Source organism: Panthera tigris, chromosome A1, assembly GCF_018350195.1.
Source record: "Panthera tigris isolate Pti1 chromosome A1, P.tigris_Pti1_mat1.1, whole genome shotgun sequence".
In the NCBI taxonomy this organism is placed as follows: domain Eukaryota; kingdom Metazoa; phylum Chordata; class Mammalia; order Carnivora; family Felidae; genus Panthera; species Panthera tigris.
The window spans coordinates 83,815,961-83,832,002 of NC_056660.1; the positions used below are offsets into that span (position 1 = coordinate 83,815,961).

A 16,042-nucleotide genomic window follows, 5' to 3' on the forward strand; every position below is an offset into this window, starting at 1 on the left:
CACAGTTTGTAGGAGCCTGAGGAGACATAGCAATTAAATGCAAAGAATTGGATCCTGGGCCAGAAAAAAGGACATTAGTGAAAATTGGTGAAATGCAAAGGTCTATTACTTAGCAATATTGTGTTAATGCTAACTTCCTAATTTCAGTAATTGTAGCATGTTATGTAAGATGTAAACATAAGAGGAAGGTGGATGAAGGGAGTGCTAGAATTCTCTGTGTTGTTTTACAACTTTTTGGTAAGTCTAAAGTTATCTCAAAATAAAAAAAAAATAAAATAAATACACGAATAAGAATGTGGTGATGAGCTACTGCCATATGGTAGCTTTGCTCTTGATACATTGTCATCAAGCCTGGACAATCAAGACCCACATTGGTTTATACACCTTCAAAAAAATTTTATTACAGAAAACTCCATTCTTCCAAGTCCATTTCAAGACCCACCTTATTTATTAAACTTGGACTTCTGTGTCTATTGGATTGAATACCTTTCTTGTTCCTTGGGTATCTGATATGGAGTCAAAAACTCTGTCTTTCATTGTAGGTTCTCAAGAAGAGGGACTGGGGCTCCATAGCTACATTCCATTCTGTGAAGGCTATGAAACATCTGGTCACCTGGAGCACCAACAGCATTATGTCTCTGCCTGTGAGGTTAGGCAGGGGAGTCTGCCATGCTTCAGCATCTCCTCTGCACCCCTCTTTGGGCCCTGTGGACAATGTCACTGTGGGCCTGTGACCATATCAAGGGCCATAACTGAAGAGCCAGATATCAGTCCTAGGGTTAACACAGGGCATTACAGGCATGACTGTGTGCAGGTGGGGATGGTGACATGTCAGTCCCCAGAAGTGCGGGGCTTTAGGCAGAAAATGCCAATAAGGTGAAAGGGTCTGTTTCTCAGAAGCAAGATGAGCAGATTAGGGAGGTCCTGGGAGCCCACACACTAAGGTGCACAGGTTTAAAATGCAAGAAACTGGGTTGTGGTGCTGGACAGCAGCTGAAAGGAAGCCCATCCCAGAGCACATCAGGACAGATTTGGCCAGCCAGTATACCAATGCTTTAATAATGGAGAAAAATGTGGCTGTCACAGGGCTTTGCATGGAAGGCTGTGACTGCTATTTACTGAGCAGTTAACAGGGGAAGGGTGAGGCATTTGAGGGCGGCAGTTGAATCTCAGAGTAGCAGCCTCAGCAGAAGGAGGCTGGCAAAGGCTGCAGGGGTGAAAGAGACTTTGGACCCCATATCTGGGGTGGTGGGCTCATTCGAGATGGGTGTTGAGGAGCTGCCAACAGGAGGGGTGGTCAAGGTTGCATTGGGAATGGCGGTTGAGGAGGTGTTGGCACTGTCTACACACTCAAACTTTCGGAAGATGACTCCTCCAATTGTCCGGTTCTCAGAAGATAGGAACTGACAGGTGGAGTTACTGATGTTGGAACAGCCTTTCAGCACAAGCGTCTTAGACTCTGTGAATGCAATGGAGACAGTAAGGACTTCACCTCCCTTTTTGTGCTTCTTCCACAGGCCTCTCAGCAACCTGAAACCTGTTTTAAATCTAAAACAAGAGCTTAGAGGAAAGACCTAGGATCAAGAACACCAAATGGAGGGGCGCCTGGGTGGCTCAGTCAGTTAAGTGTCTGACTCTTGATGTTGGCTAAGGTCATGGTCTCATAGTTTGTGAGTTCCAGTCCTGCATCAGGCTCTCCACCAACAGCACAGAGCCTGCTTCAGATGCTCTTTCTCCCTTTCTCTGTGCCTCTCCCTCTCTCTGCCTCTGCTCTCTCTCTCTCTCTCTCTCTCTCTCTCTCAAAATAAATGAACATTAAAAAAACAAAATCACACCAAATGGTAATAGCAGAGGGGCCACATAGGTCAGAACACAGACCCCCACCTAACTCCAGAAGAAACTGAAGCTCCAGAAGGTGGATGCAAGCCTGAGCTCACAGAAATAAGCCTGGGACTCAAATCTCCAGTGTTTACTTGAGGAGCTGACAGGTGAAAAAATCCAGGGATGGGCTCATCCCCTCTGCTCTCAGTCCAGGAAGGTCTTCTCCCAGACTCCCCTCCTCCAGGTTCTGCTTTCCATCCCCACTTTTCTTTAGACCTGAGTTCTCTCTGCCAGAATTTTCTCTAAGAAAACTAGAGGTGATCTTAATTCTAAATCTGAATTATATTGTATTTAACCCTGTTAAAGGTGCAAGTCCTAGGAAAAGGCCAAGGGAATTTGCAAAGAAGATGTTGTTGTGATTGCAACTACCATTATTGAGCTCATAGTATGTGCCAGTATTGCTCTAATGGCTACAACTTAAACAGCTCTGGGGAACAGACAGTTCACAGGGGAGGAAAAACCTGGAAGGGACTAGCTACTTATCTGAACAAGGGCTACAAACTTGCTTTGAGAAGGAAGGAAAACTCTCCAAATCCCTTTGAAGAAAACAATGACTTACTTTTCTATAGAAAATAGCAGTGCTGGAGATTGAATTAGAGTGAGCTACAAAAATGTGTTGCTTGGCACATGTCTACAGTATTGGGGGGGGGAGGGAAGTGGGCAAAAATAAACAAACAAAAAAACACCCCTACATGTATGGCCACTTTGATCTGTCTGGCCTTCAGATTAAGTCAAATACTATGAATTTGAAAAAAAAAAAATCTATCCTTGGCACCAAATGATACCTGGTAACAAGCTGAGTGGAAAGAGAAAGTCTTTCTGATGTTGTTGTTATCTTTAGACATAGTTTAGAATTAAACATCAGAACTGTGTTTAAATCCTAGGGATTTTTAAATTTTTTTTGAAAATCCTTATATCACTAAATGAGAGAAGTCAATGTGAAAAGGCTACATACTATGTGATTCCAAATATATGATATTCTGATAAAAGCAAAATTATGGGGAGAGTACAAAGATCTGAGGTTTCTAGGGGTAAGAGATTAATAGAGGATTTTTAGGGCAGTGAAACTACTGTGTGTGATGCTATAATGGTAGATACATGTCATTATACATTTGTCAAAACCTATGGAATATGCAACACAAACAGTGAATCCTAATGTAAACCTTGGACTCTGGGTAATAATGATGTGTCAATGTAGGTTCATAGATTACAACAAATGTTCGATTTTGGTGTGGAATGTTGATAGCAGGGGGAGTCCATGTATGTGTGGGAACACATATGGGGTATGTGGAAATCTCTCTACCTTTTTCTCAACTTTTCTGTGAACCTAAAACTCTTCTAAAAAATCTTTAGAAAAGTAAAAAAAAAGCTTCAAGATACGTGTGATGTTTGACCCCACTGAAAAATCTGCAATTACATGTAAACATGGATTTCCAATACTATAATTGTCATTAACAAAAGTTGAAATTAAATTGTACTTGAGTGTTGGTGTTCTTAAGCTATTTTTATTCTAAGCCGTATTGTGACGGAGACTCACTGGCTGTTCTAATTTTAGCTTCATGTCTCTTCCTTTCCTGCTGGCCCACCACTAGACACCATTAGAATGCATTTCCACCCTCCAATGCAGTTTGGGTTCTGGCCAACAGAATGTGAGAAAGTGACTCATGTACCTCCAGGCCTTGCCTATAAAAACCTGCCTGCCTGGGTGCCTGGGTGGCTCAGTAGGTTCATGAGTTTGAGCCCCCCATGGGGCTCTCTGATGTCAGTGGGGGGCCCACTTTGGATCCCCTGTCTCCCTCTCTCTGCCTCTCTCTCTCTCTCAAACATAAACATTAAAAAAAAAGACTTTCCTGCCTTCCTCTACTCCTTCTCTTTCCCCCACCTATTGGTGAGATTCAAAGAATATAGCAGGCAGCTGCCAAGTCCTGGGTAGGTGGGAACCAGAGCCTCAAGATGGAAGAAACACAGGCCCCAAAACTCTGCAATCAACTGCCATATGAGCAAAAAACAAACATCTGTTACATTGAGCCAGAGGATTTAGAGGTTGCTTTTTAACAGTAATAAACATAACCTAACTAATAAATGTATTATTCTTTAAATACTTGGGTATAGTATTAGCTTTGTATTTTATAATGGTTAACTTGTGGGGCTCCTGGGTGGCTCAATCAGTTTAGACTCAGACTCTTGGTTTCAGCTCAGGTCATGATCTCATGGTTTGTGAATTCAAGCCCCACATCAGGCTTTGTGCTGACAGCAGAGAACCTTCTTGGAATTCTCTCTCTCCCTCTCTCTCTGACCCTCTCTTACTCTCTCTCTTCCTCTCTAAATAAATAAATAAATAAATAAATAAATAAATAGTTAACTTGTATTTCATAATGGTTAATATCAAATTACTTCTATAGCAAAAAGCAAATTGTTGGCTCTTAAACCCAATCTAACTCTTTCAGTCAGGTGATCCATGTTGTCATAAGCCGACACTTCTCAGTGACAAGTAGAGAGAAAAGTGTTAAGTATTAAAAGGAAATAAAAGCAAACACACACCCCCACAGAACAACCCAACCTAGTAAAGAAATAAATGCCAGGAATGACACAATGCACTTAAACAGGCCTGGCTTGATTATAAGCCACAGTAGAACAAGGTTCAAGAGGTGGACAGCCCAGAAGGAATGGTTCTGGACTAAGGTGGCAGAAATAGCAAACAGCTCAAGGCTACATTAACAGCCTCACTATCTCAAAGGCATTCTGACCTTGTCTTTTTATCCTACTAACCTCCCCCAGCCTTCTTTTGTTAACCTAGAACTTATTACCCAACACTTGATAGGTTTTCAACTCAAGTCTCATAAAAGGAAATCAAAACCCCAAGACGTACCAGTCTTAAATTCTGCAACAAGACTAACACACCGTTCTTCTTTATAACATTTCCTGGATTTCACACTACAGGAAGTTTCATTAGATCCGTAACATGCAAGACACTCTGTGTTGTTGGACACATCTTCCTGTAGAGAAGCTGGGAAGAATAAGAGAAATTTAGAACAGTGTTAAAACACAGAACATGGCACTGCCTTGTACTGAAGGAGACAAGCAAGCAAATATGCTGGCCAGAGAGAATTTGAGAATGGGCAATTGCATGAAGACACTAATCATCCCAGCCAAATAGTTACATATCCCCCCAAAACAGTTATAGCACACAACCCCACACACTTGCCCTTACAAACCATTCAGTCTTTAAGAACTATGGTCAGTGGTTGTGTTGGGCTGAGAAGAAAACCAACCGATGTCAACATTAGCCAGCTATGATGAACATGCCAATAAGTGTATAGATGTTACTAAATCTTTCTCTGAATAGGGGTACCTGGGTGGCTCAGTCTGTTAAGCATCCAATTTCGGCTCAGGTCATGATTTCACAGTGAGTTTGAGTCCTGTGTTGGGCACTGTGCTGACAGCTCAGAGTCTGGAGGCTGCTTCAGATTCTGTGTGTGTGTCTCTCTCTCTGCCCCTCCCCAACTCGTTCTCTCTCTCTCTCTCTCTCTCTCTCTCTCTCTCTATATATATATATATATATATATATATATATATATATCTGCCTCTCTCTCTCTGTTCCTCTCTCCCCAAAATAAATAAACCTTTAAATAAATAAATCTTTCTCTGAATAAATGAACACATGCCATTACTTACCAAAATTATACTGAGACCCAGTTCTGCTATTAATGACCTATGCTAGAACTATGACCAATTAACCTTGCCTTTGTGGCTATGTTTTCTTCTCCTTGAAAAAAGAGCTTTGGTAGGAGGGGCATCTGGGTGGCTCAGTCAGTTAAGTATCCTACTCTTGATTTCAGTTCAGGTCAGGATCTCATGGTTCATGAGTTCAAGCCCCACATCAGGCTCTGCACTGACAGCAAGGAGCCTGCTCGAGATTCTCTCTCCCTCTCCATCTGTTCCTCTCCTGCTCTTTCTCTCTCAAAAATAAATAAACACTAAAAAGAGAGAGAGCTTTGTATGGACCAACAGTTGTCAAATTATGGTCCAAGAACTACTGGGAATCACCCAAGAATCTTTCAGGGAGTCCACAAGGTCAAAAACATTTTCATGATAATACTAAGATGTTCGTTGCCTCTTTCACTCTCTTTCTCTCATGAATGTACAGTGGAGTTTTTGAAAGGTTACATGACATGAGAGATTGCAACAGATTAAATAAATGCACAAGCAAATGCAAAGAAGACAACTGGGTTGTCTTCTATTAATTAAGCCAGTAACCAAACATGTTTGAGAAAATATGTAACAATGCCACTTTTCTTACTAAATATTATGTTTTGTTTTGGAAGATATGCTTTTTTCTATTTAAAAATGTTATTAATGTTCATATGTGGGTTTATTATTTTTTAGGAACCTCAATAAAGATTTTTAAAATTTCTTTTGGACATTTTTTTAATTTTTAAAATTTCTAATACAGTAAATACTGATCATATGGATCACATAAATCAAAGTTCTCTGGAGTTCGCCATAATTTTTAATACCTACAGTCTTAAAATAGGGCCTGAAACCACATTTTAGAACTACTAATAAGCATCTAATTCCATCCAACTTGGAGTGCTGTGATTTCTGTCTGTACTTGGAAAAGAGGAAAGCATGAGAGTAGTGGTGGTTTTCCCATTTTCCTGTAATTGTTGTAATTGTTGTAAGTCAGCTATTTATATTACTTAGATATGTACTGAAGCTCTTGGACCTGAGATGTCCCCCAGAGAGTGAGAACCACAGGTGGCAAAGGAAGGGACAGGGCCAGGTAGACAGAGGGAGGATGGCACATTGCCAGCACCCACCTAGAGCATCACTGGTGTCATTACACTCCTTCCCTTGGCAACACTGGCTTGTAAAGTGAAAACGTTCTTCACCAGACACGTGGACAGTGAAAGCTTCAACCATGTCTCTTCCTTCCCTGCAGTTCTCTGCAGAGCAGGCCTTATCCTGATATAATGCAATGGCTGCCGCTGCACAAAGACAAACACAGAATATCATCCCTGGATGCTGAAGCTTCAGAGAGGGCAGAGACCCTGAATAGTGACTGCTTTAGGAAACAGTAGAAACATATCCTCAGTTCAATGTGATTTCAGAGACACTTGGGAGAGTTTCCTGCAAAAAGAAAAAATTTTCCCCATGAGGTAGTTCCTTCCTTTAGCAGGAGACTAGCAGAGGTGCAGGCTAAACTTCAGGACAAAGACTGATGAGGAGCTTGAAAATGGTAGTTCGGGCCAATATTCCAGAGTGCACTTATCAGTCTTAGCATCTTGAAAAATAGCCAAGCAGATCTGATGGTCCTAAGTGCAATCTGATGTTAAACCTGAATATAGTCAAGCTTTTAGATCAGAGCTATCTGATATGGTAGTTAGTAGCTATATGTGGCTATTTAAAATTCAGCTCTTCAGTCATATAACCACATTTCAAGTGGTCAATAACTACATGAGGCTACTATATAAGACAGCATTGATGTAAACTTTTCCATTATTGAAGAAAGTTCTACTGAGCAGCATGGATCCAATTTATAGGAAAATACCAGAAATAGGGGAAGAAAGAAATGACACCACAAAGAAGCAATTAACCAAAGCCAGAATATGAGACAACTATAGGACAAATGGTCCAGTTTCTCCAACAAATCAGTGGGATTGAACAACAACAACAAAATGATGATTGATTCCTGTTATAAAACAAATTGGACATATTAGATCTGACAGCAAAATACAGTGTGGGGATTTTGTTTATATATAAATTCTAATACATTAACTATAACACAACATCTGAAACAATTGAGAAATTTTTAAGATGCCCTGGCTACTACAGAAAATTAAAGAATTCCAGCTAATTTTCTTAGGCATATAATGGTATGGTAGTTACATAAAAAGAAAAAAAAAAGTCCTTATCAGAGATGAATAGTGAAGTATTTTTAGGTGAAATTACATGATATCTAAGTTTGCTTTAAAATACCATTGCATGGGCACCTGGGTGGCCCAGTTGGTTAAGCATCCAATTTTGGCTTAGGTCATGATCTTATGGTTCATTAGTTCAAGCCCCACATCAGACTCTGCTCTGGCAGCTCAGAGCTTGCTTGGGATTCTGTCCCTGCCCCCATCTCTTTCTGCCCCTCCCCCACTTTCTCTCTGTCTCTCTCTTTCTCAAAAAAAAAAATAAATAAATTTTAAAAACAAAAGAAAAAATACATTTCAAAAAATAAATAAAATATTATTACAAAAAAAGGCAAAATGTTGATAATTATTGACACAGGATAGTGGTTACATGGCAATGCATTATATTCTTCTTCTTGCTTTTGTGCATATTTGAAAATGCCCATAATAAAAAGTTAAAAATAAATCTAAGTGCTCTGAGAGAGAGGTAACAATCATGCCAGGAAAACACCCTGGGAGGGAGTATGAGTGAAAGTATGTTGGGTCTGGAACAGGAATGAGCACTGAAACAGAGAAAATTGGGGAGGAAAAATGGAAGAATGCAAGCACCCAGAGCAAAGTTCCTGCTTTGCAGTTTACTAAGAGGTTCCCCTGCTTCTCACATCCACTAATTCAGGTACAGAATGAGATTTCAGTCAAGGGCAGCCATTCCAAAAAGCCACAAGGGCTTGCCTGTTTGCTCCTGCATTCTCATCTGACTTCTGAATTTTGCTTCTTCTGGAAGGCATATCCATGAGCCCATCTCTCTCTTTGCACAGCTGGGCCTTTCCTCAGCCTTCCTTTCTTCCCTCGCCACCCTATCCAGCTCCTGCCCCATGCTAATCCCAGAAATGGGGGGTTATAGCATCCCAGACTCACCTAGAGAAGAGTTGGCCAAGAAACTGGTACAGCTGACATTGGCACTTGAGGGACACCTAGTGATGTTGCTGTTGACACAGGAGTTTGTCAATGAATTACACTGCACACAACTGAGGGATTCTGGGGAGACAAGATGTCCAACATTGTCAACATTCAGGAGACACTTATAGAGTGTACTATGGACAAAGTACCACATCCATCTCAAGCTAAAGGAATAGCTGGGAGGTATCCCTTCCCTCTGGCATCCCCCAAACTTGAGGCTGTGAGATATAGCCACCCCCATTAGTTTCTCACCACTGTCCACCATTTCCCAGTGGGAATAACCACAGCACAGAGCCCCAGCTCCACTGACACCAGTGTGCACAGAGAAGTCTCCCATTATCCACTGACCAGACTTTGACATGAGAGGCCACATGAGAGAACCCCAGAGCACCAAGAACAGAAGACCTTGATGAGGTGTGAAAAGAGGTCTTTATTCCCAAAGGGTGTCATTGTTTTCCCTCACCTACAGCTGTTACCACAAGTGCCGCGATGATATAGGTAAGGAGGATGCCTTTCATGGTGCTGGATCTGGTGTCTCACAAGGACAAGGACTGTGGCTGTACAGCTCTAAGCCTGAAGAGACACAAATAAGGCAGTCTGGGGTCTTGGAACATCCTCTAATTGTAATCATACTTTGATAAGCCCAGCACACAGCCCATCCTTGTGAAAGAAAGAGTCAGCATTCTTAGCTGTGAGCACAGATTTGTGATGCAGTTTCTATGCTGTCCTTTTATGTGCATCAGTCTGGGATTTCCCCAATTCTGGATGCCTGCAGAAACATCTACACACAGATACAAAACGCAGCCTGTGCATTTCCTACGGAGCCACTTCAGGTACAAGATGGGCAAGCAGAAGATTGCCAGCCCCACTGGGAATGGGATCCAAGAAGAAAGCTGGGCTTTCCTGTCCCAGAGCATAATGTAATCCTCTAGCTAATATCTGGCCTCATACACATAATCGAGGGGCTTACCGTTGTCATCACCACCCCAGTGGGCAGACACCTATTGAGCACTTTATTCTGAGCACTCTGTGTTCTTTAATTCATGTAATGCCTCCACCCTAGCAGACAGGAACTATTATTAGCATCGCCCTCATTTCGTAGGGAAAATCAAGTCCCAGAGAGGTTAAATAAATCACTCAAAGTCAAGGTCACATTCTTGGGAGGTGATAGAGCTGGGGTTAGCTAAGGCCCCTAACCACCACCCACACTGCCTCAAACTCATGTGAGTACCAGAGCCCCAGGCCTGAACACAATCAGGCTACAGGACTGAACCAGAGGCTCCAGCACAGCAGTCTTTCTGTATCCACCAATCATCTGATAGCTACAGTTTCTCTGTATTCATTAGGATCCTGAATCAGAGCTCCCAGAATTTCATCTTGCCCATGTATCAAAGGAGCAAGGAGGGGAAGTATCTGGCTCTGCACGGAGTCCTTCCTGATTGTTAGCTCATTTACCCTATAAACAGTAGCCACAAGCTGCATGTGGCTATTTGAATTTAGATTCATTGAAATGTTGAAAAAAAACAGCATTCTGTTTCTCAGTCACCTGGCTAGTGACCGCTTATTGGCCAGCACAACTTTGGAACATTTCCTTCATCACAGAAAGTCCCAGCGCACAGTGTTGCTTATTGCTCTGCTCAGCAGGTGGCAAACTTATAGACAGAGATAATGAATGCTGCCCAAATTCACTCAGCTTGTTAGGTCAAAATTGGGACTTCATTCTGAATCCTTTAAGCTCCAAAGCTGAGTTGCACCATGATAGGGAGAACTGACCTTCACCTGGGAGCTGCAGCCCACCTCTCACCTCTTACCTTTCCACACTACATACATGTACACACCACACACACCACTTCAACTATGATCTCTTAGTTGACTTATTAGGGGTTGGTGAAAATGAAAAGAAACTAGTTCAATCAGGGGAGGCAGATGGGCCCATATATTATCTAATGGCCACAAAATAAAAAAAACAAAAAAAAACAAAAAAACAAAAAAACAAGGAGAAAAATTAAGTATGTCTAATTTGAAGCTTGTGGCAGATGTTCTCTTCATTGCACCCTGCATGTCCCCATGCCCGATGACCCCTCCAGGCTTTGGGAACCCCAGTAGGGAGAGAGGCTCATGGGGGTGAGCCTCCTGGGAAGGGTCTTCTCAAGCCTTGTGAGTGTGGAAGAGGATGGAAAGGGAGGTAAAGAGATGAGCGTAAAGAGGCCATAGCAGCCATGCCTGGTACATAAATTGCTTCTCCTTGTGGCATAAACATGATTATTAGCCTCATTTTCATAGGGAAATAAAGGAGGCCCAGAGAGATCAGGATCCAGTCCAGGGACACATGGCAGAGAGTCAGAGTCTGGAGTGGTGAGAACTTGGGCCCTGCTTGCCACCTCTGAAGCCAGTGAGGTGGAGGTTGGGAAAGGGAGCCTCATATGGAAAATGTGAACACGCAGCATCTAAAAAAACCCTTTGCAAAGTACTTCCTTCCACTCATTCTATAATTGGGTATTTTCAATAGCCTGAGAGGGTTCTACCACAATTGCTTTCATTTTATACACAGGCAAGCAGAGTTCAGAGCAGGTATGAAAAGGACAAAGCACATACCATGAGCAAACCCCACAATGCACACATCTCTCCTCACCAGCCTTCCCTTTCCTGAGTGTTGCTAAAGAAGCCAGAGCCATGAGAATGCCCTGGACCGCAACCACCCCCACAATGCCCTTCCCTTGGTTTCAGCTCCTCTCAAGGTGGGACACCCTCCCCCCACCCACAGCTTGGCTTCAGCCCCTCACCTTCAGAGTCTGTCCTGGAGACTGCCCACAGAAGGTGGATCCCAGCAGAGGATTAGAGCAGGTGTGTAAAGGGCCTTATATAGCAGGTGACTACACAATCAGAAACCACAGCTACCTGCAGGGAGGGGCTTCTGGGTCAGGCTGGACTCTGCGCAGCCACAGGGCCACAGGGAGCTTAATCCTTTGGCAGCTGTGCAGTTGGTCAAATATCTGAGGCTTCCAGAATTTGAGTGCAACTTTGGTTAAGGCCTGCCTTTGGCAAAGCATGCAAGAAGTAAGATGTGTCTCAGGCATGGTCTTATGTTGGCTGTGGCCCACAGAATGGATTACAGTATCTGTTAATAAATCACAAGCCTCACATTATACCAGCTTGATAAAGCAGTCACCTTGATTAGTCCATTTACAGATAAGGAAATGAAGGCACAGGAGAGAAACATAAGAGACTTGCCCAAGATCACACAGCTCAGGCAGAGTCAGAACTCAGAATCAGGTCACATAGAGTCCATGCAGCTTAGGAAAGGGGAGTCAGGCCCCATGGGGCCTCAATAAGTCTCAGAGTCCTTTAGCCAAGATGAGGGAAAACCCACTGTGCAACCTCACAGGGTAGAGGGGTCACAAAGCCCTTGCTTGCAGCATATCCTACACACCTGTGTGAGGGGCCCACAAGCATTTCTGCTGCCAACACCAACACTCAAATTCATCCAGCCTCACCATCAGGGAAGCCACTATTGATAAGAACCTGGGTCAGCACCTCCCAGCAGCATCACATTGTGCCATCGATGCTCTTGGCATTGAGAATAAACTGGAGTTACCTGCTCTTTTCTTCTTTCTGCTGTCCCTGCCACCTCAAGACACATATGCATGCACATTCATGCACACACTGACATACACACAAACTCAGACATATATTCACACACATCATAAACCACAGACAGACACACACACACACACACACACACATGCATGAACATCCATACACACACACACACACATACACACCACATCACACCAATATCCTCAGCCTGCAGTTAAACTTGGAGTTCCCCGTTCTTGAAAATATCTTTGTTTTTTAAAAAAAAAGTATGTATGTATGTATGTATTTTGAGAGAAAGAGAGAGCGTGAGCCAGGGAGGAGCAGAAAGAGAGGGAGACAGAGGATCCCAAGCCCTGACCCGGGGCTCCAACTTGAGATGGGGGGCTCCATCTCACAAACCATGAAAACATGACCTGAACCAAAATCAAGAGTCAGATGATTAACCGACTGAGCACCCAGGCATCCTGAAAATACTACTTATCCATTTGACCTACTCTGTCACTCAGCTTTCCCTCCTTTTCCCAAGCTCATGCTTTCATTCAACAAACTTTTTTTTTTTTTTTTTTTTTTTGCACTATGCATCAGGTCTGCTCCAAGCATTTGGGAGGTATCTGAGCAAAGAGACAGAGACTGCCCTCCTTGAGTGTAGTCATGAATGTGAAACAGAAAACATACATAAAGTGATAAACAAGCAAATTACAGAGTAGATTAGAATGTGGTGACTGCTCTGATGAAAAGACAGAGAAAAGCAAAAGCAAAGGTGAAGGACCAAGCATGCTGGGGAACACAGGATTCAATTTTAAATAAGGAGGTCTGCATTGGTTTCATGAAGAAGGTGAAATTTGGATCATTTTTGTAAGCAGAGCCTCTGACCATCCCTTCTTTTCTCTTGCTCTCTCCTACCCTCAGGATGGCTATAACAGCATTTTCCTAAACAAAGGTAAGTCCCTCCCTTACAGAATCTGTTATGTCTTCACTCCAGCCACCTGGGACACCCCATTAGGAGAGGTGGTAGCAGGAGTAGCCAATGGGATGTGGTGAAAGAAAAGGCCTATGCATTGGACTTTCCCCAGCCTAAGATGGGGGATTTGAAAGGCACAATAACAGCCCCAGGGACCACTCTGTTAACACACTGAAAACTGACAGGAGAATCAGGCTAATCTACATTAATCCTTCTCAGAAGGCACCAGATGCCCAGGAAAATGGGCCAAAGGCAACTAGGAAGGTCTGGATCTGAATGCGGTCTTTGCCTTTCTTGCCACATAAGTTACTTATTAATCTGTCTCACTGGGCCTGAGTTCCCCAACTATAAAATGGGAACATCAGACCTCAACGAAATGCTTGTTCGTTATTTATTTCCTTCTTCATTCCTCACCCCATCCCATTGTGTTGTTTCTAATGTCATATAACAACAATGACATGGGAGGTGGGGATTGATCTTGAGTGATTTGGTTGCAGCCCTGGAGCTCAGCTGTACACAGCCATTCACAGCAGTCCTGGATTTGCCCTACCCAAGGTCTAGACAGTATGTAGATGGGTATCATAACCCCCCTTGACAGATAAGGATGCTGAGCCCCAAAGAGGCCTCTCTGTTAGGCCTTCAGACACCTGGGCCAATATTCTTTCCACTCCAACACAGCTCATGTAGGGCCAGCCTCGGCCCCAGGGTTGGGAACATTGACCCACCTTCCCTCCTCCCGTTCTATTCCATAGTCAGCATGGAACTATCAGAACTAAAAAGCTGGAATCAGTCACGAAACATTATAAAAACGCATGCCCTAAAGCAGACACTCCTTCTGACTAGCCAAGAAGTCCAGGGACCCAAGAGAAGAAAGACCTCAACACACAATCTAACTTTTGCTCCTAAACTAAGGACACTGGGCATGCCTCAGGCACCCTGGTTCTATTATCACCTTAGAAGAGAACAAAGCTGGCTGTCCTCATGACCATTCAGCCGGGGTAAGCTAAAACTCACCCAGATATTGGAGAACTTCTTTGGGGTGTGAACCTGAAAGCCATGTGGAAAATGGGTTTCCTAAACCATCAACAAAGCTTGACAATGAGTTCTCAGAGAAGTGCACTCCATTTTAGAATAAATTTGCAGAGGTAGGCAGGGTCAGGGCAGGACATCCAGAACAGAAACTCCAATAGAGATCTAAGCCAAAAACTCAGCTAAATGTCCTTCACCCATGTTCCACCTGCTCTCCATCTGTGTTTGCTTCAGGGAACTTTCATTGCCTGGCTTGTTCCTCCAGCTTGAAAACGTGAAAATGAGCTAAAATCATTAAATTACTCTTCCAAGTATTCCTGATCTGCAGACACCACTCAGGGAAAATGGGAATGCTCTAAGAGATAGGCCTCCCTAATAGTCCATGCCCTGTGCAAGATAACAATCCCTGAGTCTTGGGTTCCCTATCTGTCAAATGGAGACAGCAATACCACCTACTTCTTAAGAGCTGTTCTGAGGCTTAAAGGAAATCACTGACATTCTGTATGTACTTATCATGTTGAAAGGGCTCCAAAAATGATGCTTCCCACTGCTGTCACTTTATGAGCTTACACCAGTGACATCATAGCCCGGGAGAATACACAAAGCCACACAGAGCAGGGGCTAAGATGAAGCCTGACCTCAGAGTGCTCCTCTGTCACTTACCAATTGATTGAGCTTAAACAGTTCGTTTAAGACTCATTCTCTGAGTCTTGGTTTCTTCACCTGAAAGAAAGGGACATCCACAATACCCAATGTGTTACAAAGATTAAGAGGAAAGCCATGATGCTTTTTGCACAATGCATACACTATTATAAATCTAGCCCAAGAAAATGTGGCTATTATCATTAATTTAGTCACTCAAAGTTTACCTGGTCTTCCTTTGTGGCAGGCAACCTGTCTAGTACTAAATAAAGAATTATCTCAGGAAATTTTCAACATGACCATTTCCCAATAGACTCCCGGCTCTAAATGCAAGGCCTTTTGAAAGAATTGTTGCATCCAACATTATATAAAATCAGTTTGTTTGCATGATCTACTCTTGTGGACCTCCACTGGACTGATGAGGAAAAACAAAACCAAACAGACAGGCCTGGCTTGACACCTGGCTACACCAGTTATCAGGTCTGTAACCTTGTTTAAAATTCTCAGCATCTCCATCAAAACAAAAGGAGAAAAATGTCTATTTCACACAGATACTGACTCACATAGTGGCTGACACACAAAAAGCACTAAATTAAAATGGAGGCCCCTTTCCCCAAATCCTTTTTCTGACAATTAAGACCTAAATGTCCTCATTTATTCAAGAAAATATATGTTAGTGCCTTTATGCCAAGCTCTGGATAGTGGGAATACAAAGCCCTTGCCCTCCCTAAGATTTAAGCTGATAACAACTACAAACAAACAAGAAAACATTTTTTTAATACAAGTAAACAGGCAAATAAAGATAATTGCAAAACGAAGACTTGAGATGGAAACAAAATGGTAGCTGAGATAGGAAGGAATTGGGTTAAGGCAGGGAGACATCTCTGATAAGTGAGAAAGAACCATACAAAGACAAGGAGGTCAGATGGCTCCCAGAAGAGGACAAAAAGCATGATCAAAAAAAGGCTCGTTGGTGAAAGACATGCCTTGCTTAAGGGACTGAGCAGAGGAACACCAGTTTATGGAAGAATCACAAGGTTAGTATTCACCCCCTCCTGAGCTCATTTCAATATTT

At 42.9% G+C, this 16,042-nt stretch overlaps 1 protein-coding gene across 1 annotated transcript; it reads right to left on the reverse strand.

Annotated features, from left to right (window-relative positions):
- Positions 1–1,007: 1,007 nt before the first annotated feature.
- On the reverse strand, positions 1,008–9,256 carry LYPD8 (LY6/PLAUR domain containing 8). The gene is made up of 5 exons (XM_015542391.2): positions 9,202–9,256; positions 8,697–8,816; positions 6,702–6,869; positions 4,751–4,888; positions 1,008–1,459 (listed from the first exon to the last, which is right to left on the reverse strand). The coding sequence occupies exons 1-5, from the start codon at positions 9,254–9,256 to the stop codon at positions 1,170–1,172; spliced, it is 771 nt and encodes a 256-aa protein (XP_015397877.1). The 3' UTR covers positions 1,008–1,169.
- Between the last annotated feature and the right edge of the window lie 6,786 nt (positions 9,257–16,042).

What these genes read in the sequence shown, in the direction of transcription:
- LYPD8 (XM_015542391.2), bottom strand. Translation starts at nt 9,256, where the DNA reads ATGAAAGGCATCCTCCTTACCTATATCATCGCGGCACTTGTGGTAACA. An exon ending in CTTGGCCAACTCTTCTCTAG is followed by an intron (nt 6,870 to 8,696) that starts GTGAGTCTGGGA and finishes GTCTTTGTGCAG; the next exon opens with CGGCAGCCATTGCATTATAT. An exon ending in TGTTGCAGAATTTAAGACTG is followed by an intron (nt 1,460 to 4,750) that starts GTACGTCTTGGG and finishes TTGCATTCACAG; the next exon opens with AGTCTAAGACGCTTGTGCTG.